The 24,876-nt window shown below is 41.7% G+C and overlaps 1 protein-coding gene across 1 annotated transcript in view; it reads left to right on the top strand.

Annotated features, from left to right (window-relative positions):
• Positions 1–484: 484 nt before the first annotated feature.
• chsy3 (chondroitin sulfate synthase 3) overlaps positions 485–24,876 on the top strand; it is a 174,982-nt gene continuing 150,590 nt past the window's right edge. Inside the window, exons 1-2 of the mRNA XM_020458093.2 lie at positions 485–1,908; positions 5,679–5,962. Coding sequence (XP_020313682.1) covers positions 1,299–1,908; positions 5,679–5,962 — 894 coding nt within the window. The 5' untranslated portion in view covers positions 485–1,298. The remainder of the gene's footprint in view (positions 1,909–5,678; positions 5,963–24,876) is intronic.

Below are 24,876 nucleotides of genomic sequence, written 5' to 3'. Positions count from 1 at the left end.
ACTGTAGTAGCCTACAGTTTGCTCACTTTCAGTTTGACAAACTCCTGACACTGTACGCCTATAGTACGATACCACGAGAGGGCGCCACAACACAGTGGACCTCAAGGGCTCAAATCCCATACAGAACATTCTAATGCTGTGAAAATATGTGATTATGGAAATGTTGGTTAAATTTACTGTTTTGGCTATAGGCTGGACTAGACTACTTGCTGTTTCTATCTAGGCTTGTACACTTGCAAGAACGAGTACGCTCCCAATCAGCAATGATAAGATGAATTGCAGTAGCGCCATAAATCAGTTGGACGGTTTAGTCAAGATTAAGATAAATATTATAGGCGACAGTCCATGCGCCACAGGTTACCCCGGTATCTTACATGTTATTAAATAAGGTCTTAATGAGATGTATGGGTTTATGTGGTGTGGCTGAACGTTCAACTGATGTTGGCTCACTTTTCCAATACGGGTCTCATTCGGACGTCACGCAGTGAAGAGGAACAGATCGCTCTCTGTCTCGCTCCGCCCTCTGTCTGCCTGCCCAACAGGAAGACACTCTCCGGTTACTTCTTTCACCAATGAATATGCATTGGCTACTACTGATTGCCTGTGCCTGAAACGCAAAGAAATTAGAGAAGAGGGACGGAGGATATGAAAAGTTATTTACCCTGACGTCAATCTGTAAACAAAATGGCGAGTCAGGGGCGGATAAACTAGCTTTAGGTAGCATATACTTAGCGACAGTGTGCACAAATAAAACTGTATTCGTCACGTTTCAAGACTGAGGAAACCGTTCATATTTGACAGCGGTAACAAATCAACTTGAGTTGCCTGAAATTAGTGGAGTTAACTTTTTTGGGGGAGAAATGATTGCGCATGTAGAAACAATGTAGCCTATCCACTGGAAAGTAATGAAGAGTTGTGGTTACAACGTTGCTTTTCATTCGGACTGAACAGCAACTTCTGCCGTCGCCCTGGACATTACAAAAAAAAGAAGCTTTTGCCAGCGACCTACTGTAGCTACTCAGTGGATATTTCCCCAGAACTGTAACATGACAATCTACCGATACTAATAGATTATCTAGGGATAAATGGCTTGTTGGATACATTTTAAGGATGTTATCCCTGGAGGTGGGGATACACTCTTGCCTTCAGGTACCACTACTCATCTAATGCCCTTCGCAGATGAGTGATAACCATTTATGGAAACTGCTCGGTGTAAAACAGATATATCAAGTGAGCACTACTCGGAGGATATATTTAGTTTATACCATATTTAATAAACTCTCAATTGTTATTCTATCATGGCCGTTAGGTCTAGAAGACCGTGGATGGGCGTAATTGTAGGGGTCTTTCTTGGATTTACAGCGGCGTCTTGGCTAATTGTCCCCAGGGTAGTGGAAATCAGTGGGAAAAGAAAGAAGTCGTCGATCTGCTCATACTACAGTAATGCTGCGGGCATCGGTAAAGTGGCCGAGTTCATTGGAAGCACCGCAAGTAATGCGTTACGCAAAGACCCGGAGAATAACCTGTCCAGCCAAGAGGGCAGTGAAGAGGAGGAAGAGAGCGTTTACAAGACTGGTAACGGTAGTGGGGATGGCGGAGGACCTATTTCCAAACCTAGGCATTTTCTGTATGTCGGCGTCATGACAGCCAAAAAGTACCTTGATTCCCGCGCTGTGGCTGCACACAGGACGTGGACCAGTTCCATCCCCGGGAAGGTTGACTTCTTCTCCAGCGAGGGCTCTGAAACAGTCCCACTGCCCATTCCTGTCCCCGTGGTGTCGTTGACAGGTGTAGATGATTCATACCCGCCACAGAAGAAGTCATTTATGATGTTGAAGTACATGCATGACCATTACCTGGATAAATACGAGTGGTTCATGAGGGCAGATGATGATGTCTACATTCGAGGTGAATTCCCTAATGAAATAGTTTGTTTTCTCTTTTAAAATGTATAGGGCAGACTACATACATTCTTGGTAGTCTTTGAAGTTCATTGACAGTCATCTGTTTGACTCCTATTCCATCTAGACAGTAGCAAGTTAGCAACAGCTGGCGAAATCAACATTCATATGTCAACTATTTCAAACATTTTTCAAGAGCACTTGAACAGCTTCCCTCCAGGCATTAAGATACATTTTTGTGAGAGTATCCTCTCCGTATTGGGTATTGCTACTGTACAATGTTGCACTCGTGAAGCGTCATTGTCGGAGAGTCTTGGTTCCAGAAAGCCAACCCACTGGGCACAGACGGCAGTTCATCTAGTTTGAGTTGTCAACTAACGTGAAATCAACAACAAAAATGTCACTATGTCATTGTATTTAGGTTAATAAAATACGAAAGTTATGTTGATGACTTTATTCAAATCCAATGTATTTTCCACGTTGATTCAACATCGTCACATTTGGATGTTTTGGTTGAAATTACGTGGATACAACGTTGATTCAACCCGTTTTTGCCCAGTGCGATGCCAGTTCATAACCCCCACCCACAAGCTCTGTTGCAACATGTCTACAACATTGTACTTCATACGAATTTCACACAGTAAGCATATTAGTTATTGGTTTGTGGATGTAACCAACAGCCTTAGTATGTACTTTAGAGACAAACAACGACCCACTATGCACACACTGGTTAAATCAACAGAATTTGTCAACATACTGTGACATGGAATCAACAAGGAAAATAAACTGGATTTGAAAAAAGTAATCAACCAATACTATTTTCATCTAATTAGGGCAAAACTTCAACTTAAATACATTGACTTAACCTGATACATTGACTTAACCTGACTAACAAATTGCTACATCAATCTGATTGCAACATAATCATCAGTGCTATGTATATGTCAAAGGTTTTGAGATTCACACAATCATTACCTGAAAACAATGATCGATTCACGTCCAAGATCATTGATGTTTTCAGATTCACACAATCATTACTTGAAAACAATGATTGAGCGGAGTTACATAGTCAGGTTAATATAATATATATGTTTGTTTAAAACGGTTACATGCTTTGTAAAAAATTTATGATTTCCCTAATAATCCTGTTTACATGCGTTTGGACATATACATTGTGTATGTGAAAATGGCTTATATAAGATGCATATTTTCTGTTTTTCCAAACTCATTCCACTTACACATAAGAGGGACGCTGGCACTACCCGGTGCTGGCACAAATACACTGCAGATTAAACTGTTTACATGTCCTAATAGTTTGAAAGATGACTCAGAAAACCAGGTGTTTCAATCAGCGTATGCTTACTTTGATTATGACCTTACGCCGATTAAGATAAGCAGAGTAAGGTGTTTACATGACTAATGCCGTACTCGGCCTTCTGCTATAATCAGTTTAATATCGAATTATTAGTGTACTCGATGATAATGGATATGAATCAGTCATTGTATTCGGGTAATGATTATGTGAATCTCACAAACTCAATGATCATGCCAGGTCGCAGTTGTATATGAGAGCTTGTTCTCAACTGGCCTACCTGGTTATAAAGGTGTTCTCAACTGGCCTACCTGGTTATAAAGGTGTAATAATAATACAAAAATGGACGTGAATCAATCATTGTTTTCAGGTAATGATTGTGTGAATCTCAAGTCCTCAGTGATCATGGATGTGAATCATTGAGAATGTTTACATACACACTAATAATTCGATATTAAACTGATTTATATTAGCCTGCCTACTGGCTATTACTAGCTTTATATTAGCCTGCCTACTACTGTACCTACTACTAGCTGTATATTAGCCTGCCTACTACTGAACCTACTACTAGCTTTATATTAGCCTGCCTACTACTGAACCTACTACTAGCTTTATAATAGCCTGCCTACTACTGTACCTATTACTAGCTTTATAATAGCCTGCCTACTACTGTACCTACTACTAGCTTTATAATAGCCTGCCTACTACTGAACCTACTACTAGCTTTATAATAGCCTGCCTACTACTGAACCTACTACTAGCTTTATAATAGCCTGCCTACTACTGTACCTACTACTAGCTTTATATTAGCCTGCCTACTGGCTATTACTAGCTTTATATTAGCCTGCCTACTACTGTACTTACTACTAGCTTTATATTAGCCTGCCTACTACTGTACCTACTACTAGCTTTATATTAGCCTGCCTACTACTGTACCTACTACTAGCTTTATATTAGCCCGCCTACTGGCTATTACTAGCTTTATATTAGCCTGCCTACTACTGTACCTACTACTAGCTTTATATTAGCCTGCCTACTGGCTATTACTAGCTTTATATTAGCCTGCCTACTACTGTACCTACTACTAGCTTTATATTAGCCTGCCTACTGGCTATTACTAGCTTTATATTAGCCTGCCTACTACTGTACCTACTACTAGCTTTATATTATCCTGCCTACTGGCTATTACTAGCTTTATATTAGCCTGCCTACTACTGTACTTACTACTAGCTTTATATTAGCCTGCCTACTACTGTACTTACTACTAGCTTTATAATAGCCTGCCTACTACTGAACCTACTACTAGCTTTATAATAGCCTGCCTACTACTGAACCTACTACTAGCTTTATAATAGCCTGCCTACTACTGTACCTACTACTAGCTTTATATTAGCCTGCCTACTGGCTATTACTAGCTTTATATTAGCCTGCCTACTACTGTACTTACTACTAGCTTTATATTAGCCTGCCTACTACTGTACCTACTACTAGCTTTATATTAGCCTGCCTACTACTGTACCTACTACTAGCTTTATATTAGCCCGCCTACTGGCTATTACTAGCTTTATATTAGCCTGCCTACTACTGTACCTACTACTAGCTTTATATTAGCCTGCCTACTGGCTATTACTAGCTTTATATTAGCCTGCCTACTACTGTACCTACTACTAGCTTTATATTAGCCTGCCTACTGGCTATTACTAGCTTTATATTAGCCTGCCTACTACTGTACCTACTACTAGCTTTATATTATCCTGCCTACTGGCTATTACTAGCTTTATATTAGCCTGCCTACTACTGTACTTACTACTAGCTTTATATTAGCCTGCCTACTACTGTACTTACTACTAGCTTTATATTAGCCTGCCTACTACTGTACCTATTACTAGCTTTATATTAGCCTGCCTACTACTGTACTTACTACTAGCTTTATATTAGCCTGCCTACTACTGTACTTACTACTAGCTTTATATTAGCCTGCCTACTACTGTACCTATTACTAGCTTTATATTAGCCTGCCTACTACTGTACCTACTACTAGCTTAATATTAGCCTGCCTACTACTAACTTTATATTAGCCTGCCTACTACTGTACCTATTACTAGCTTTATATTAGCCTGCCTACTACTGTACCTACTACTAGCTTAATATTAGCCTGCCTACTACTAACTTTATATTAGCCTGCCTACTACTAACTTTATATTAACCTGCCTACTGTACCTATTACTAGCTTTATATTAGCCTGCCTACTACTGTACTTACTACTAGCTTTATATTAGCCTGCCTACTACTGTACCTACTACTAGCTTTATATTAGCCTGCCTACTACTAACTTTATATTAACCTGCCTACTACTGTACCTATTACTAGCTTTATATAAGCTTGCCTACTTCCTACTGCCTAGATATTTTTCTTTGATACTCTTTGTATCTCACTCTCTCTCTCCCGTCCATCCATCCACACAGGCGAAAAGCTTGAGTCATTCCTGCGCTCTCTGAATAGCAGCCAGCCCCTGTACCTTGGTCAGACTGGCCTGGGCACAGCCGAGGAGCTTGGAAAGCTGGCCCTGGAGCCCGGGGAGAACTTCTGCATGGGGGGCCCGGGCATGATCTTCAGCAGAGAGGTGCTGAGGAGGATGGTGCCTCACATCGGGACCTGTCTCAGGGAGATGTACACCACCCACGAGGATGTGGAGGTGGGTCGCTGCGTGCGCCGCTTCGGGGGTACCCAGTGCGTCTGGTCCTACGAGGTAAGAGACAATTTGATGTTTTGTCTGGTGAAGGGAGGGAGGCCTGGTGTTTTGTTACGTTTCACGGAGATGCATTGTACACTCTCAACGTGATGGGTTTTGTCTTAAGTTTTCAATTGACTGGCTTTTAGTGGCCTAGTGTTTTATGCTATTGCCTTTTACTGGCAAAAGCCTCCAGAGAATGGGCTCTTACACAGTCATGGATGGCAGTCTTTCTGAAGGAGACCAGAGAATGGGCTCTTACACAGTCATGGATGGCAGTCTTTCTTAAGGACACCAGAGAATGGGCTCTTACACAGTCATGGATGGCAGTCTTTCTGAAGGACACCATTTGTAAGAAAAGTGTGTGTGCGTGTGTGCGTGTCTGTCTGTGTGTATGTGTGCATGTGAGCGCACGTGCGTGTTTTTGTATGCCGGGGTGTGTTTCCTTTGGCAACCACCTTGGCCTGAAGCATCATGTGTCAGTGGTCGTCAGAATATCCTTTCTTTTCCCAGGAATTGGGACTCTCTCTAATGGCAAATCCATTCCCTCCAAATATGTTATCTCCTGTGGGGATGAGCAGAAAGAGTTGGCCTCATGACAAATGGACGAAGGGAGAGATCTGTCTGCTCTCGATTGCTAAGTGGTGAAATAGTGTACTCTACATGCCACCGCTGTTGAAGACAATACATATTTATTATAGTGTTATTTGATAGATTATGTTGACATATGCTATAGTTGACTGTGTTATGCTAACAAACTACATTTCAGTGTAAAGGGGTCATTTTTCCTGTGTAGTACTTTCCACTATAAAAATTTGTACACATTTTCTTGATTTGGAGAAACTTGACCTGAAGTGTAATTTATGCTTAAGACTCCATTGCCAGTAGCGGCTACATTTACTACTACCTACACTTGTAGTTACTATAGTGCCGTCAGAAAGTATTCACACCCCTTGAAGTTTTCCACATTTTGTTGTTTTACGTGGATGAGCAGCTGCACACAAGCCTAAGATCACCATGCTCGTTGCCAAGCGTCGGCTGGAGTGGTGTAAAGCTAGTGTAGCAGGTTTCATTTACTACAATCACTTCCAGCTCACGCTATGCAAAAAATGACACATCATGTAGGTCTGTGATGTGACCTGCTCTAAACACATTACCTCTGGTCAAAGTAATTTCTGTTGCCATTTGTGGTTGTCACCAATTTCACCAGCGCCGTAGATGAGATTGGAAATAAATGGATGGCTGCAGGCTGCGAAGCTTGTTGAATGGATTAACTATAAAATGCCACATATTCTGAGAGTGAATGGTTTACTGAAATAGTTTATCAAGATTAAATTGGATTTGCAGGAGACTGCAGTATTTTCCTTTATTGCACAAAGTCTTGTCACGCAGAAAAATCACTGTCTTTTGTCACACGGAACATCACTGTCTTGTCACACAGAATTACTAATGGATTTCAACCTCTCCTCTTTAGGTACTTTTATCATGATTTGAAAGCATTAATATTGAACAACTACAGTGCCGTCAGAAAGTATCACACCCCTTGAAGTTTTCCACATCTTGTTGTGTTACGTGGATGAGCAGCTGCACACAAGCCTAAGATCACCATGCGAAATGCCAAGCATCGGCTGGAGTGGTGTAAAGCTCACCACTATTGGAGCAGTGGAAACGCATTCTCTGGAGGGATGAATCACGCTTCACCATCTGGCCGTCCGATGGAAGAATCTGGGTTTGCAGAGTGCCAGGAGAACTGTAAAGTTTGGTGGAGGTCTGGGACTGTTTTTCGTGGTTTGGGCTAGGCCCAGTGAAGGGAAATCTTAACGCTACAGCATACAATGACATTCTAGACGATTCTGTGCTTCCAACTTTGTGGCAACAGTTGGGGAAGGCCCTTTCCTGTTTCAGCATGATAATGTCCCAGTGTACAAAGCGAGGTCCATTCAGAAATGATTTGTCGAGATCGATGTGGCAAAACTTGGCTGGCCTGCACAAAGCCCTGACCTCAACCCCATCAAACACTTTTGGGATGAATCGCCTAATCGCCCAACATCAGTGCCCGACCTCACTAATGCTCTTGTGGCTGAATGGAAGAAAGTCCCCACAGCAATGTTCCAAAGTCTAGTGGAAAGCCTTCCCAGAAGAGTGGAGGCTGTTATAGCTGGAAAGGGGGGGGACCAACTCCATATTAATGCCCATGATTTTGGAATGAGATGTTCGACAAGCAGGTGTCCACATACTTTTGGTAATGTAGTGTATCTGTTACGTCCCTCAGTCGAGCACTGAATTTCAAGCACAAAGAACAGGGAGGTTTTCCAATGCCCCACAAAGAAGGGTACCTATTGGTAGATGGGTAGAAATAGAAAAATCAGACATTGAATTTCCCTTTGAGTATGGTGAAGTTATTCATTACACATTGGCTGGTGTATCAATACATACAGTTACCACAAAGATACAAGCATCCTTCCTACCTCAGTTGCTGGAGAGCAAAGAAACCGTTCAGGGATTTCACCATGAGGCCAATGGTGACTTTAAAACACTTACAGAGTTTAATGGCTGTGATAGGAGAAAACTGAGGAGGGATCAACAACATTGTAGTTACTCCACAATACCAACCGAAATGACAGAGTGAAAAGAAGGAAGCCTGTACAGAATAAAACATATTTCAAAACATGCATCCTGTTTGCAATAAGGCACTAAAGTAAAACTGCAAAACATGTCCTGAATGCAAATTCTTATGTTTGGGTGCTGCAAATCCAACACAACACATCGCTGAGTACCAATCTTCTTATTTTCAAGCATGGTGGTGGCTGCATCATGTTATGAGTATGCTTGTCATCAACAAGGACTAGGGAGGTTTTTGAGATAAAAAGAAACAGAACAGAGCTAACCACAGGCAAAATCCTAGAGGAAAATCTGGTTCAGTCTACTTTTCAACAGACACTGGGATACAAATTCACCATTCAGCAGGACAATAACAGAAAACACAAGGCCAAATATACACTGGAATTACTTACGAAGACAACCTTGAATATTCCTGGGTGGCCTAGTTCCATTTTTGACTTAAATCGGCTTGAAAATCTAAAGCAAGACTTGAAAATGGTTGTCTGGCAATGATCAACAACCAACTTGATAGAGTTTGAAGAATTTAAAGAATATTGTACAAAATATTGTACAATCCAGGTTGGCAAAGCTCATAGAGACTTATTCAGAAATACTCACAGCTGTAATTGCTGCCAATGTTGATTCGAATATATATTGACTCAGGGGTGTGACTAGCTATGTAAATGATATATTGCTGTATTCATTTTCAATAAATTTGCTGTGAGTACATGCCTCACGGTTGTTTTTTAATCCAAATGAGAGCCTTAACCTGAGCTAAACAGAACAGCCCATTGTTAATACAGTACCTGCAATCAGGGGGTATGAACCAGAATTATATTTTCTTTTTGAATAGAACCATTATTTATTTAGTTCCATTCTACAGCTAAATAAAGTTTTGAACTGGTTCGAACTCCAAAAAAGTACTGGTTTACAGTGGCAAGAAAAAGTATGCGAACTCTTTGGGATTACCTGGATTTCTGCATAAATTGGTCATAAAATGTGATCTGATCTTCATCTAAGTCACAACAACAGACAAACACAGTCTGCTTAAACTAATAACACACAAACAATTATACATGTTCATGTCTTTATTGAACACACCTTGGAAACATTCACAGTGCAGGGTAGAAAAGGTATATGAACCCTTGGATTTAATAACTGGTTGACCGTCCTTTGGCAGCAATAACCTCAACCAACAATTTGATGTAGTTGCGGATCAGACCTGTACAACAGTCAGGAGGAATTTTGGACCATGTTTGGTGTGAACCACTCTCGAGGTCAGGCCAAAGCATCTCAAACGGGTTGAGATCAGGACTCTGACTGAACCACTCCAAAAGGCCTATTTTCTTCTGTTGAAGCATTTCTGTTGTTGATTTACTTCTGTGCTTTGGGTCGTTGTCCTGTTGCATCACCCAACTTCTGTTGAGCTACAAATTGGTGGACAGATAGCCTGACATTCTCCTGCAAAATGTCTTGATAAACTTGGGAATTCATTTTTCTGTCGATGATAGCAAGCTGTCCAGGCCCTGAGGCAGCAAAGCAGCCCCAAACCATGATGCTCCCTCCACCATACTTTACAGTTGGGATTAGGTTTTGATGTTGGTGTGCTGTGCTGTGCCTTTTTTCAACTTTAGTTTAATCTGTCCACAGAATATTTTGCCAGAAGCGCTGTGGAACATCCAGGTGCTCTTTTGCTAACTTCAGACGTGCAGCAATGTTTTTTTTGGACAGCAGTGGCTCTCATGAACACCATTCTTGTTTAGTGTTTTACGTATCGTAGACTCATCAACAGAGATGTTACCATGTTCCAGAGATTTCTGTAAGTCTTTAGCTGACACTAGGATTCTTCTTAACCTTATTGAGCATTCTGCGTTGTGCTCTTGCAGTCATCTGTACAGGACAGCCACACCTAGGGAGAGTAGCAACAGGTCTGAACTTTTACATTTATAGACAATTTGTCTTACTGTGGACTGATGAACATCAAGGCTTTTAGACATACTTTTGTAAACCTGTCCAGCTTTAGACAAGTCGAGAATTCTTAAGTCTTCTGAGATCTTTGTTCGAGGCATGGTTCACGTCAGGCAATGCTTCTTGTGAATAGCAAACTCAAGTTTTGTGAGTGTTTTTTATAGGGCAAGGCAGCTGTAACCAACATCTCCAATCTCATCTCGTTGATTGGACTCCAGGTTAGCTGACTCCTGACTCCAATTAGCTTTTGGAGAAGTCATTAGCCTAGGGGTTCACATACTTTTTCCAACCTACACTGTGAATGTTTAAATTATGTATTCAATATAAAATACAATCATTTGTGTGTTATTAGTTTAAGCAGTTTGCCATGGAGCAGGTGAGCTATAGTTCAGCTAGTTGTTTACATGCTTGATGGGAAGACTAGTGTCAGGTGCGAGATGCAACTGAAACTTTGCAGGTGAGGAGAGAGTGAGAGAGGGTGGAGGAACGTTGGGCATCCTGTGATGACATGTATTATCTGAATTAGGCCCACAGAATTATACCTACAGAGGTACGGATTTTATGGAGGAACTTTGAATGTCTTTGAACTTCAGAGCTGACTTAACGTTGGACCAGAGAAGATAGTTAGTTAACAAAGCTTGTGTGTGCAGAGTGGCACCAGAATTAAAAACACATCTTACCTTTTTGTAGTTCATAAATCCAATGAGAAATGTGAAAGCTATAGTATCCCAAACTAGCATTGAAAAAGTTAATCCATTATTTTCTAATTAAAAGTCTTCTATCTATCTTCTGAATCACGCCAGTGTAACGTCAGTAGGCTACAGCTATGCTTTGGAGGGGGAGGGGAGGGGGAGGGGCAGGTAGCCGCCAAACACACACACACACACACACACACACACACACACACACACACACACACACACACACCAGCCTTGACTTCAGACTTCAGGGCTTTGCATAGGTGCTTTGTTGCGTTTTTTTGCGTGACTGGTTCTGTTCTGGAACAGTATACGGTGCATTTGGAAAGTATTCAGACCCTCTGACTTTTTCCACATTTTGTTACTTTACAGCCTTATTCTAAAATGTATTAAATAGTTTTTTTCCTGATCAATCTACACACAATACCTCATAATGACAAAGCAAAAACAGGTTTAGATTTTCTTGCAAATGTATAATAAAATAACACATTTCCATCAGTATTCAGACCCTTTACTCAGTACTTTGTTGAAGCACCTTTGGAAGTGATTACAGTCTCGTGTTTTCTTGGGTATGACGCTACAACCTTGGCACACCTGTATTTGGGGAGTTTCTCCCATTCCACTCTGCAGATCCTCTCAAGCTCTGTCAGGTTGGATGGGGAGCGTTGCTGCACAGCTATTTTCAGGTCTCTCCAGAGATGTTCGATCGGGTTCAAGTCCGGGCTCTAGCTGGGCCACTCAAGGACATTCAGAGACTTGTCCCGAAGCCACTCCTGCATTGTCTTGACTGTGTGCTTGAGTTGTTGTCCTGCTGGAAGGTGAACCTTCACCTCCCTGACCAAGGCCCTTCTCCCCCGATTGTTCAGTTTGGCCGGGCGGCCAGCTCTAGGAAGAGTCTTGTTGGTTCCAAACTTCTTCCATTTAAGAATGATGGAGGCCACTGTGTTCTTGGGGACCTTCAATGCTGCAGAAACTTTATGGTCTCCTTCCCCAGATCTGTAACTCAACACAATCCTGTCTCTGAGCTCTACGCACAATTCCTTCCACCTCATGGCTTGATTGTTGCGCACTGTCAGCTGTGGGACCTTATATAGACAGGTTTGTGCCTTTCCAAAACATGTCCAATCAATTGAATTTACCACAGGTGGACTCCAATCAGGTTGTAGAAACATCTCAAAGATGATCAATGGAAACAAGATGCACTTGAGCTCAATTTCGAGTCTCATAGCAAAGGGTCTGAATACTTATGTAAATAAGGTTTTTCCGTCAATTTTTTTATAAACCTGTCTTAACCTGTTTTCCCTTTGTCATTATGGCGTACAGAATCTAGATTGCTGAGAAAAATATTATCAAAAAAATATATCAAAATATTGAATCATATTTAGAATTGATGTAACGTAACAAAATGTGGAAAAAGTCAAGGGGTCTGAATACTTTCCGAATGCACTGTAGATCACTTTTGTTCCTGGGTTCTGATTTTGTTCCATGAAAAATGTCAATCTTTTTCTGTTTTTGGTTCTGTTCTCTGAACCGGTTCTAAACCCCTACCTGCAATGCTGTTGCTGTATCTCATTGCATTTTTAATTTGATCATACACTGGTAATGTAATTACATTCCACTCTGATGCTCTGCTTGCAGAACGATCTGATAGCTTAGAATTGCAGCTTCCAGGAAGTGTGAGTTACCATGACTTCATAGGTCAGGTGCAGTGGAGGATGCTGAGGGGAGGACGGCTCATAATAATAGCTGGAACGTAAATGTAATGGAATCACATCAAACCATGTGATGTATTTGATACCATTCCATTGATTCCGCTCCTGCCATTACCACGAGCCCGTCCTCACCAATTAAGGTGCCACCAACCTCCCGTGGTCAGGAGAAAAACAGTAGGTCAGCCCAGCCAACCACATGATGAACCAGGCTTATTCAATTAACTAGGGTGCCATGTTCATGACCTAGCCAGTGGAATAGTAATATAGACCGCTGACATGGTTCTTTATTTGACATGACATGTCTATTATCTTGATGTTTTGTAACATTTGGAATTATTATGTATCCCCATTACTCTTCCTGGGTTCCCAGCAAAAATGTTGTAAACATTACAATACCTTCATTACAGAATTCACAACACACTAACTCCACTACCACATATCTACATGTAAAAGACCCTGAATATACACTGAATCTCCCCTAGAGAGGCTTTGCTTAGCACATCATACCTTCATCGCAAAATATCCTGCAAGATGGCATTTTCCCTCGCCGTAGCGAATTCATAAGCTCTGTGTCGAGCACTATGACTGCTTTGCGTGTATATTCTTCCTTGCACTGCAGTTAGGATATCTCAATCTCCCTCAGTGTGTATGTGTCCCGCTGAACTCATGAGTTATGAGTCTGAATGTGCTCATTTCAGGCATTTCCTGTTTCTGTTGTTTTTCGCCAACCCCATTGAGTAGGTGGAACTCTAAGCATAACATGCTAATGTATCCATCCAACACATGAGAAGGAGTGAGAGAGACACAGGTTAGTTACATAGGGTGATGGTTTCCTTACACATTGTAGATACATAGGGTGATGGTTTCCTTACACATGGTAGATACATAGGGTGATGGTTTCCTTACACATGGTAGATACATAGGGTGATGGTTTCCTTACACATGGTAGATACATAGGGTGATGGTTTCCTTACACATGGTAGATACATAGGGTGATGGTTTCCTTACACATGGTAGATACATAGGGTGATGGTTTCCTTACACATGGTAGTTACATAGGGTGATGGTTTCCTTACACATGGTAGATACATAGGGTGATGGTTTCCTTACACATGGTAGTTACATAGGGTGATGGTTTCCTTACACATGGTAGTTACATAGGGTGATGGTTTCCTTACACATGGTAGTTACATAGGGTGATGGTTTCCTTACACATGGTAGATACATAGGGTGATGGTTTCCTTACACATGGTAGTTACATAGGGTGATGGTTTCCTGCACATGGTAGATGCATAGGGTGATGGTTTCCTTACACATGGTAGTTACATAGGGTGATGGTTTCCTTACACATGGTAGATACATAGGGTGATGGTTTCCTTACACATGGTAGGTCCATAGGGTGAAGGTTTCCTTTGACTCAATGAAACCTAGCCAGTAGTGCTCAGTGAATAACTGAAATGTTGGTAATTTTCCCATTTGTAAACAACTAATGCATTCAATTATTTTAATTCCATTTCGTAATTTTCGTAAGCCATGTATAAAAGCTAGAAGCGTCTTATATGGTGAGCTACCTTGTGGCTATGCCAGGCAAGCCCCATACTATTGTGGAGGACTTAGTTCTTCCTGCTGCCGGGATATGGCTGGGACAATGCTGGGGGAAAGGCTACACAGACAATGCCTTCATCAAACAGCACTGTTTCACGACGCATCAGTGATATGGCAGGAGATGTTTTGAAATCAAATCGAATTTATTTACATAGCCCTTCTTACATCAGCTGACATCTCCAAGTGCTGTACAGAAACCCAGCCTAAAACCCCCAAACAGCAAGCAATGAAGGTGTAGAAGCACGGTGCCTAGGAAAAAGTCCCTAGAAAGGCCATAACCCTAGGAAGAAACCTAGAGAGGAACCAGGCTATGAGGGGTGGCCAGTCTTCTGCTGGCTGTGCCGGGTGGAGATTATAACAGAACATGGCCAAGATGTTCAAATGTTCATAAATGACCAGCATGGTCAAATAATAATAATCACAGTAGTTGTTGAGGGTGCAACAAGTCAGCACCTCAGGAGTAAATCTCAGTTGGCTTTTCATAGCCGATCATTAAGAGTATCTCTACCGCTCCTGCTGTCTCTAGAGAGTTGAAAACAGCAGGCCTGGGACAGGTAGCACGTGGAACAGGTCAGGGTTCCATAGCCGCAGGCAGAACAGTTGAAACTAGAGCAGCAGCACGGCCAGGTGGACTGGGGACAGCAAGGAGTCATCATGCCAGGTAGTCCTGAGGCATGGTCCTAGGGCTCAGGTCCTCCGAGAGAGAGAAAGAGAGAATTAGAGAGAGCTTATTTAAATTCACACAGGACACCGGATAACACAGGAGAAGTACTCCAGATATAACAGACTGAACCTAGCCCCCCGACACATAAACTACTGCAGCATAAATACTGGAGGCTGAGACAGGAGGGGTCAGGAGAAACAGTTACTGCTTTGCATACCAGCCAGTGAATTACATGCATTACAGCTGGTTGAGTAAACAGATGTGGCGGGCCTGGCACAGCTCCTGGTATATGTCCGTTACGTTTATGGGGGGGGACAATTAAGGAAGACGTCATCTTCTGCAAACCGCTGGTAACCACGACAACATGAGAGGATATTTTTAAAGTACTGGACAGCTTTGTGACATCACATGGACTTTGGTCAAGATGTGTTGGTATCTGTACTGATGGAGCAAAAGCCATGACAGGGAGACATAGTGGAGTGGTAACGCGCGTGCAAGCACTCCCGACGCCACTTGGGTACACTGCAGCATCCACCAAGAGGCTCTTGCTGTCAAGGGAATGCCTGACCTATAAGAGCATTCTTATGTTTAATAAATGTTTTGTATAGTGTGTGTGGCAGGCTTACAATTATGACAAAAAAACTAAAATTGAGAGTGCACTGACCCTGGTGCTAAAGGGGGTACGCAGCAGGAGGTTGAATGTTTGAAGGGGTACGGGACTACAAAGTTTGGGAACCACTGATTTAAGTGATTGATAGTTTCTATTTAGCAGTCACAAACGTATGCCTTATTTACTTTGAAGAAATACAAAACAGTGATTTTGTCAGACAGCATAGCTCTATAGAGATGAGATGATGACTCAAATAATAAAGTCATCAAATAAAACTAATGTAATATACACAACAACTGAAATATTTTAATAAAGTAATGTGAATAAATGTTGGTAAATAAGTGATAAGCAGTAATGGACAGTCACTACCATCATGGGACTTTTATTCATTGTTTTATTCTGTGTTGTTACAGAACTCAACCCACATAGTGCATTTAACGTTTAAAAAACGGAAATCGAAAACCATGATTATTATTATTTATTTTTTAATCGAACCAACCGTAAAAAGCACTAATCTCTCAACACTACTACCCAGATGTTGTGCCGGAATGGCTGTCCCAAGGGCAAGTTGTGCAATGTCGAGTGTGTGGGGGAAATATGCTGTTGTGGTCAACCAGAGACATCCTAATCTAATTTCAGAAGTTAAATTATGGATGAAACGTCAAGTCATAAGTACATAGTGGGACTGCAAAACATTTTACTCCTGCAGCTGCATTTGTATGTAAAAAACACAAACAAACATTGAAGACAATTACTGTTGAAGTATTTCAAACTTCAAGGGCTGACTTTACATCAGCTACATCAGTGTGGGAACATGCTCATTGGACAGTCAATGAGCATGTTCCCACATGTTCCCGCACTCACTTTTGACTCCCATCTGTACGAGCAGTCAACCAACTAGGGATTAGGAACCTTCAGACAAGTCAAACTTCTGCTCTTTTACCTCATAAAGTAGATGACGACTGTTGAATAAATTAAGCAACGCCAATGATTTTATAAGTCAGTCTCTGTTAAATTGTTGTTGAGTCAACTGACTAAGTTCTCTCTTTCCACCACTTTCTTAAAGCCCGAAGGAAAACTTTTGTTCATTTGGTTCACATAAAAAAAAGTTTTTAGTCCTGAAAAAGAAACTCATTCAGATACCGTTTTTATATATGGTTTCTTTATGTGAATTTGCTTAATCCACCAAAACATAAAATTGCTTTCATGGTTGGGAAAACTTCATCTGCATATTGATTAAAAAAGAACACTGTCTGTGTCCCTGAGGCTATGTCAGGGCTTAGGCCTCCCCGGATTTGAGAGATGCAGCCCATTTTTCCACTACTGGAGTCAATAATCTGCTTCGCTCCGCGGTAATGAGTGTATCTATGTACATCTGCTATGTTTAATTCATTTCATATCCTCTTAGAAGGGGCAACTTACCTTTCGCTGCTCATTTGTCATAAGTCGTAGCTGTGATTTCTTCAAAGTGTTTTTTAGGTCTTGTTTTTTGGATGCTATTTGTTTTTGGATGCTATTTACAGTATATGTACTAATATGTTGTGCTGTAAATGTCATATTCACTAAAGATGGCAAACAAGAACTCCATAAAGTGGTATAAAGAGAGGTATCTCTCATTCAATCTATTCTCATTGTGTTTTCAAGAGTAATCAATGAAGTGATATACACTAGAGGTCGACCGATTATGATTTTTCAATACCGATACCGATTTTAAAAAATGTATTTATTTATTTGTAATAATGACAATTACAACAATACTGAATGAACACTTATTTTAACTTAATATAATACATAAATAAAATCAATTTAGCCTCAAATAAATAATGAAGCATTTTCAATTTGGTTTAAATAATGCAAAAACAGTGTTGGAGAAGAAAGTAAAAGTGTAATATGTGCCATGTAAAAAAGCTAACGTTTCAGTTCCTTGCTCAGAACATGAGAACATATGAAAGCTGGTGGTTCCTTTTAACATGAGTCTTCAATATTCCCAGGTAAGAAGTTTTAGGTTGTAGTTATTATAGGAATTATAGGACTATTTCTCTCTATACCGTTTGTATTTCATATTCCTTTTTTGTGTGTTTTTTTTGGTTTTGATATTTACCCCATTTTTCTCCCCAATTTCGTGGTATCCAATTGTTAATAGTTACTATCTAGTCTCATCGCTACAACTCCCGTATGGGCTCGGGAGAGACGAAGGTCGAAAGCCATGCGTCCTCCGAAACACAACCCAACCAAGGAGCACTGCTTCTTAACACAGCGCGCATCCAACCCGGAAGCAAGCCGCACCAATGTATTGGAGGAAACACCGTGCACCTGGCGACCTGTTTAGCATGCACTGCACTGCGCCCGTCCATACCTTTGACTATTGGATGTTCTTATAGGCACTTTAGTATTGCCAGTGTAACAGTATAGCTTCCGTCCCTCTCCTCGCACCTACCTGGGCTCGAACCAGGAACACATCGACAACAGCCACCCTCGAAGCAGCGTTACCCATTGCTCCACAAAAGCCGTATACCTTTGTGTATTGATTTTAGAAAGGCATTGATGTTTATGGTTAGGTACATTTGTGCAACGATTGTGCTTTTTTCACAATTGCCCTTTTGTTAAGTAATCTGGCGAAGTTGGTCTTCACACAGTTTGCAACAAGCCAGGCGGCCCAAACTCGAATCAAATCAAATTTTATTTGTCACATACACATGGTTAGCAGATGTTAATGCGAGTGTAGCGAAATGCTTGTGCTTCTAGTTCCGACAATGCAGTAATAACCAACAAGTAATCTAACTAACAATTCCAAAACTACTGTCTTATACACAGTGTAAGGGGATAAAGAATATGTACATAAGGATATATGAATGAGTGATGGTACAGAGCAGCATAGGCAAGATACAGTAGATGGATCGAGTACAGTATATACATATGAGATGAGTATGTAAACAAAGTGGCATAGTTAAAGTGGCTAGTGATACATGTATTACATAAGGATGCAGTCGATGATATAGAGTACAGTATATACGTATGCATATGAGATTAATAATGTAGGGTAAGTAACATTATATAAGGTAGCATTGTTTAAAGTGGCTAGTGATATATTTACATCATTTCCCATCAATTCCCATTATTAAAGTGGCTGGAGTTGAGTCAGTGTCAGTGTCAGTGTGTTGGCAGCAGCCACTCAATGTTAGTGGTGGCTGTTTAACAGTCTGATGGCCTTGAGATAGAAGATGTTTTTCAGTCTCTCGGTCCCAGCTTTGATGCACCTGTACTGACCTCGCCTTCTGGATGATAGCGGGGTGAACAGGCAGTGGCTCGGGTGGTTGATGTCCTTGATGATCTTTATGGCCTTCCTGTAACATCGGGTGGTGTAGGTGTCCTGGAGGGCAGGTAGTTTGCCCCCGGTGATGCGTTGTGCAGACCTCACTACCCTCTGGAGAGCCTTACGGTTGAGGGCGGAGCAGTTGCCGTACCAGGCGGTGATACAGCCCACCAGGATGCTCTCGATTGTGCATCTGTAGAAGTTTGTGAGTGCTTTTGGTGACAGCCGAATTTCTTCAGCCTCCTGAGGTTGAAGAGGCGCTGCTGCGCCTTCTTCGCGATGCTGTCTGTGTGAGTGGACCAATTCAGTTTGTCTGTGATGTGTATGCCGAGGAACTTAAAACTTGCTACCCTCTCCACTACTGTTCCATCGATGTGGATAGGGGGGTGTTCCCTCTGCTGTTTCCTCTGCTGCATATAGCCTGACTCTGTTGCACAGAACGCAAGAGAAGTGACACAATTTCCCTAGTTAAAATAAATTCATGTTAGCAGGCAATATTAACTAAATATGCAGGTTTAAAAATATATACTTGTGTATTGATTTTAAGAAAGGCATTGATGTTTATGGTTAGGTAGACATTGGTGCAACGACAGTGCTTTTTTCGCAAATGGCCTTGTTAAATAACCGTTAGGCAAAGTCGGCTATGATTCAATGATAAATTAACAGGCACCGCATCGATTATATGCAACGCAGGACAAGTTAGAAAAACTAGTAATATCATCAACCATGTGTAGTTAACTAGTGATTATGTTAAGATTGATTGTTTTTTATAAGATACATTTAATGCTAGCTAGCACCTTACCGTGGCTCCTTGCTGCACTCACATAACAGTTAGTCAGCCTGCCACGCAGTCTCCTCGTGGAGTGCAATGTAATCGGCCGTGATTGGTGTCCAAAAATGCCGATTACCGATTGTTATGAAAACTTGAAATCGGCCCTGATTAATCGGCCATTCGGATTAATCAGTCGACCTCTAATATACACCTGGTTTAGTGCAAGAGCAGTGTTTTCAAAGAGGTGGCCAGAAATAGCTTCTGGTGAAGTACTGCACATTTTTCACTTGTAATACTGCAAAATATGGAGACAGGTGGTCAAATACGTTCTGCTCAAGGAGGGTTATTCCTATCAATGATGCATCAAGAGTCAATAGATCATACAATGGTATGAAAATGGATTATTCCATTATTTAAGGGATATTTGATTCTGGAGATTCTGGTCCCAAAATATACTTTCTTCAGAAAGTTTCTTACTTTCTAAGTTTTCTCATGAACTATTCCTTGTCGACACCCAATCCAAAACCAAGTTTCCGATTGCTTGCTTTGCTGCCATAGACATGTTTCCTCACAAAATAGAGCCATCATTTTTTTATCTAAGCTCACAACAAGTAACAATTGTGATCCTCCTGAAGAAAAGAAAAAGCGATTCTCATTCCCTCAGCTCGAAGATATCAATTTCTTTTGTGCCAGGGCTTTCAACATCAATGTCATCTGGCTTTGCAGTATGTAACTCCCTTCTGGCAGCCCATCCAAAGCTGCTGTTAGCTAGTGGTTTTGAACACTTAACTCAAGCTGCTTGTCTGCAAATTGAAGCGTATGTGTCTACCCCAGGTGGCTTTGGAGATAGAACTGCTTTTTAAGCTTCCACTGTTTTCCTGTTAGAATCACCACTGAAGATGGAGGCTGTGAAATATTGTCTCAATCTAAGGTTCTAAGGTTCTCATGTATGGAAAATAAAGTTTGTTTCCCGCGCTGTACGATCATAGAATTTCCATATGGGCGAATAGGAACGTAGGAAAATCCTCACACGTTGAGAGGAATATAAGAGTGTTTTATACATTTTGTCAGTAGATGTTTTATAGCCTCCTCTACTGGAAGGAGTGTTTGTGGGTTAAGGAAAGGGGGAATTGTTTACATGTTTGGGGGAGTCTTGGTGGGGAACAGGCCAATGGGTGGGTTTCCCTGTGGGTCCTGTTTTTTTGTTTCACTTCTATGGGTTTATTAACACTAAAGATAACAATTACATCATTAATAGTTCATTCAGTTTTTTTTTGTTGGAATCGTTAGAATCTTGGAATTTAAAAGGCCTATACTGACCTATTAGTTCAAGAACATTGGGAAAGGGCCGCACTCCAAAACATTTTTTCACGACTTCCGCCGAAGTTGGCTCCCCTGCCTGTTCGGGCGGTGCTCGGCGGTCGTCATCACCGTCCTACTAGCCGCTACCGATCCCTTTTTCGTTTGTCTGTTGGTTTTGTCTTATTAGTTTCACCTATGTGTATTTTAGTTTAATTAGCTTCCCTATATGTAGTAGGTTGTCCCGCCCTTGTTTTGTGCGGGATTGTTTTTGTTACTCTGTTGGATTGTGGTTTCCATGTGTGTATTCTCCGGACTCTTTGGTCCTGTGTTTGGGCTGGTCTATGCACCCTGTATATTGGCGCGACCATTTTTTGGAGGAGAATAAATCACGATATACTGAACCCTGCTCTCTGCGCCTGATTCCAACCCACCACTCCTAGTATCTCATGACACATTTCGTAAATAAAGGACAAAAAGACATCACCTCATTTCACCTTTTTATTTTTGGCCGGACCCTCATCAGAGCATGAATAGAGAACCATTTGTACAAACTGGCTACATCAGCCCCAAACAAAACTAAAGGTGTGATCATAATGAGACATAAGAAACTCAAAATGATTATCTTGGGGAAAGGCGAAGACCAAGAAGGCACATTCGCTTTCCTTAAATGTATCCATAATGGAAAGAAAATTGCCTTTATTAATGTGTATGCTCCAAAGTCATATGAGCCTACATTTTTTGATTGTCTGAACAGCATATTGTTAGAATTAAATGTATTCCATCTGGTTATTGGGACAAACATGAATGTCATTTTGGACATGCAGGACAAATCTAATAAGACCAACTACTAATCCAAATGCAACCAAGGCTCTCCAAAATATACTCTCTGATTAGAACCACATTGATGCCTGGCGATTACATAATTTTAAGTAAAAGAGTACACTTTCTGCCCGTTCAGGCATAAATCATTCTCACAAATCGATTTCATGCATTATCTACACCTCTATTTACTTTCATCAAGAAAATTGAAATTCTACATAAGAGCTTGTCTGACCACCATGCTTACTACTGCCAACTTCGCATTTCCGATTATCTTATAAGTTCCAGAATATGGTGTTTCAAAATTTCATTGCTACAAAATCCTGCATTCTGTGATCAATTTGACATTTAACTAAATTAAAAGGTTTTAATGTATTTGCTGTATTTGCATCTGGGATGATTATATCACAATTAAAGAATATATTAGAATTGTAAATGTTGTTACCTGTGTTAGAGCGTTCTCAACAAACACTCTTTTCAGACCAGGTAACTATATTACTCTTTCCAAAGTCAAGACAGAATTACATTTATTGATAAGACAGAGAGCAAAATTAGCCATCCATCGATTAAGACTCAACCATTACTTTCATAATAATTGATCCAGTCGTCTACTGGCCAACAAGCTACTCAGTAATGATCAATTAGCTGATATAGCAACTATTGAATCTGAAACATAAGAATTACTATCAGAACCCAAATGAATCAAAGAATCTCCCTCTTCTATAAAGAACTTTGATTGTAAATCCACACCAAGCCAGACTGAGTCCTTTCTAAAATACTTAATTCCTTTTTTCTCAACAGAGGAAGCCACCTCGCTGGGAGCCGAAATCTCTCTCAGTTAACTCAAAAGGGCATTGATAGCATGAATAAAGATACATCACCTGGATGGGACAGTATTCCTCTTGAGGTCTATTTAAAATGTTGGAATCCATTTGGTCCACTATTGCTCAAAATTATTAATACAGCCGTTCACAAAGGTTCATTTGGGAGAGATGTGAATGCAGCCCTAATTTCTCTTTTATAACGCCCAGTGTTCTCATTATCGCCCCCTATCTTTGATAAACACAAAATGTTGTTGTCTCGTCTCGAGACTAACTTACCCAAAATGATCCACACGGACCAAAGCGGCATTGTTAAAAAGTGTTTAACCTCGGAGAGGCTCCGTCAACTATTACACATAATTCTTCATCAGAAACAACAGCTTTCTTGGGTTGTATTATCTCTAGTTGTAGAAAAAATCTTTTGATAGACTAGAATGGTCATATCTCTGGTCTGTCTTGGAACATACGAGAATTGAAATACTTATACTATATGCCAATCCCTCAGCCATAGTTATAACAGGCAATATCTGCTCTGCTCCGTTCAGAGGTAATCCAATTTATTATCTATGGAATCTATGGAACCTCTGGCCCAGGTAATTCATCAATTGTGGGGCGGCAGGTAGCAAGTGGTTAGAGCGTTGGACTAGTAACCGAAAGGTTACTAGTCCAACGAAAGGTTGCAAGATCGAATCCCCAAGCTGACAAGGTAAAAATCTACCCCTGAACAAGGCAGTTAACCCACTGTTCCTGAGCGCCCCTTTCCCGCCTGAACCTGTCCATCCGGCTTGACAACCAGCTGGCTACTCGCGGACGTTCAGATCGGGGTCTGGTGGTTCCATCCTCCCGCACTCCCTCTCCAATTCCCAAGGAGCTGGGAGGGGCGGAGCGCAGGGAGTCCGGAGGGGGTTCCCGCTCGTGCACCATCTGTGGCGTAGAGGTCACACTGCCGGTCGGTACCGGGTTGGTTCCTCTGGCAATTGAGGCAGCAGGCAGGGCGCTCTGGCATCACCCCAGGTGAACCGGCACCATTCTCACCCAGAGCCCTCATGTTGTTCATATGTTTGTGTCTGTTACGTTCCCTGAATTTTCCCCACATTCCCAGCATAAGGCGCGGCTGGGAATTTGATTGATTGTGCTTTAGCCAATAGGATCCCTATTGTTCCTGTGCATGTGCCCTTCCCCGTTCACGCCTTAGATAGACTATCTAAGGCATGGTGACGCAGGGGTTCATACGGAGAGAATTAGTCTCTAACTTATTGAATCTCCTGCATTTGCCGTGGTGCTGGGCCTACCCTGGTTAGCTTGTCATAACCCCACTGTTTCTTGGCCACAGAAGGCTCTCACTGGGTGGTCGCGAGAGTGCTCAGGTAGGTGTTTAGGGGTTTCCGTTGGTGCTATTATGGTGGAAAGTCCAGACCAGGTCTCCACCGTGCGCATTCCCCCTGAATATGCTGATTTGGCTCTCGCCTTCTCCAAAAAGACGGCGACTCAATTAACACCTCATCGACAGGGCGATTGTGCGATAGATCTCCTGGTATACGCTGCACTTCCCAGGAGTCACGTGTATCCCCTCTCACAGGCGGAGACGGAGGCTATGGAAACATATGTCTCCGAATCCCTACTTCAGGGGTACATTCGGTCCACCACTTCACCTGCCTCCTCGAGTTTGTTTTTTGTGAAGAAGCAGGAGGGAGGTCTATGCCCGTGTATTGACTATCGGGGTCTGAATCAGATCACTGTGAGGTATAGCTGCCCGCTACCGCTCATAGCCACAGTGATAGAGTCAATACACGGGGCGCTCTTCTTCACAAAATTGGATCTCAGGAGCGCTTACAATCTGGTGCGTATCCGAGAGGGAGACGAGTGGAAGACTCCTTTCAGTACCACCTCTGGGCACTATGAGTACCTCGTCATGCCGTACGGGTTGATGAATGCGCCATCAGTCTTCCAAGCCTTTGTAGACGGGATTTTCAGGGACCTGCATGGGCAGGGTGTAGTGATGTATATTGAGACATTTTGATATACTTCTGTTTTTCCAACAGTCCGT

This window comes from Oncorhynchus kisutch, linkage group LG23 (genome assembly GCF_002021735.2).
Source record: "Oncorhynchus kisutch isolate 150728-3 linkage group LG23, Okis_V2, whole genome shotgun sequence".
Classification (NCBI taxonomy): domain Eukaryota; kingdom Metazoa; phylum Chordata; class Actinopteri; order Salmoniformes; family Salmonidae; genus Oncorhynchus; species Oncorhynchus kisutch.
Note: the sequence above shows the minus strand (reverse complement) of the source record. Positions and strands in the feature narration are given on the sequence as shown.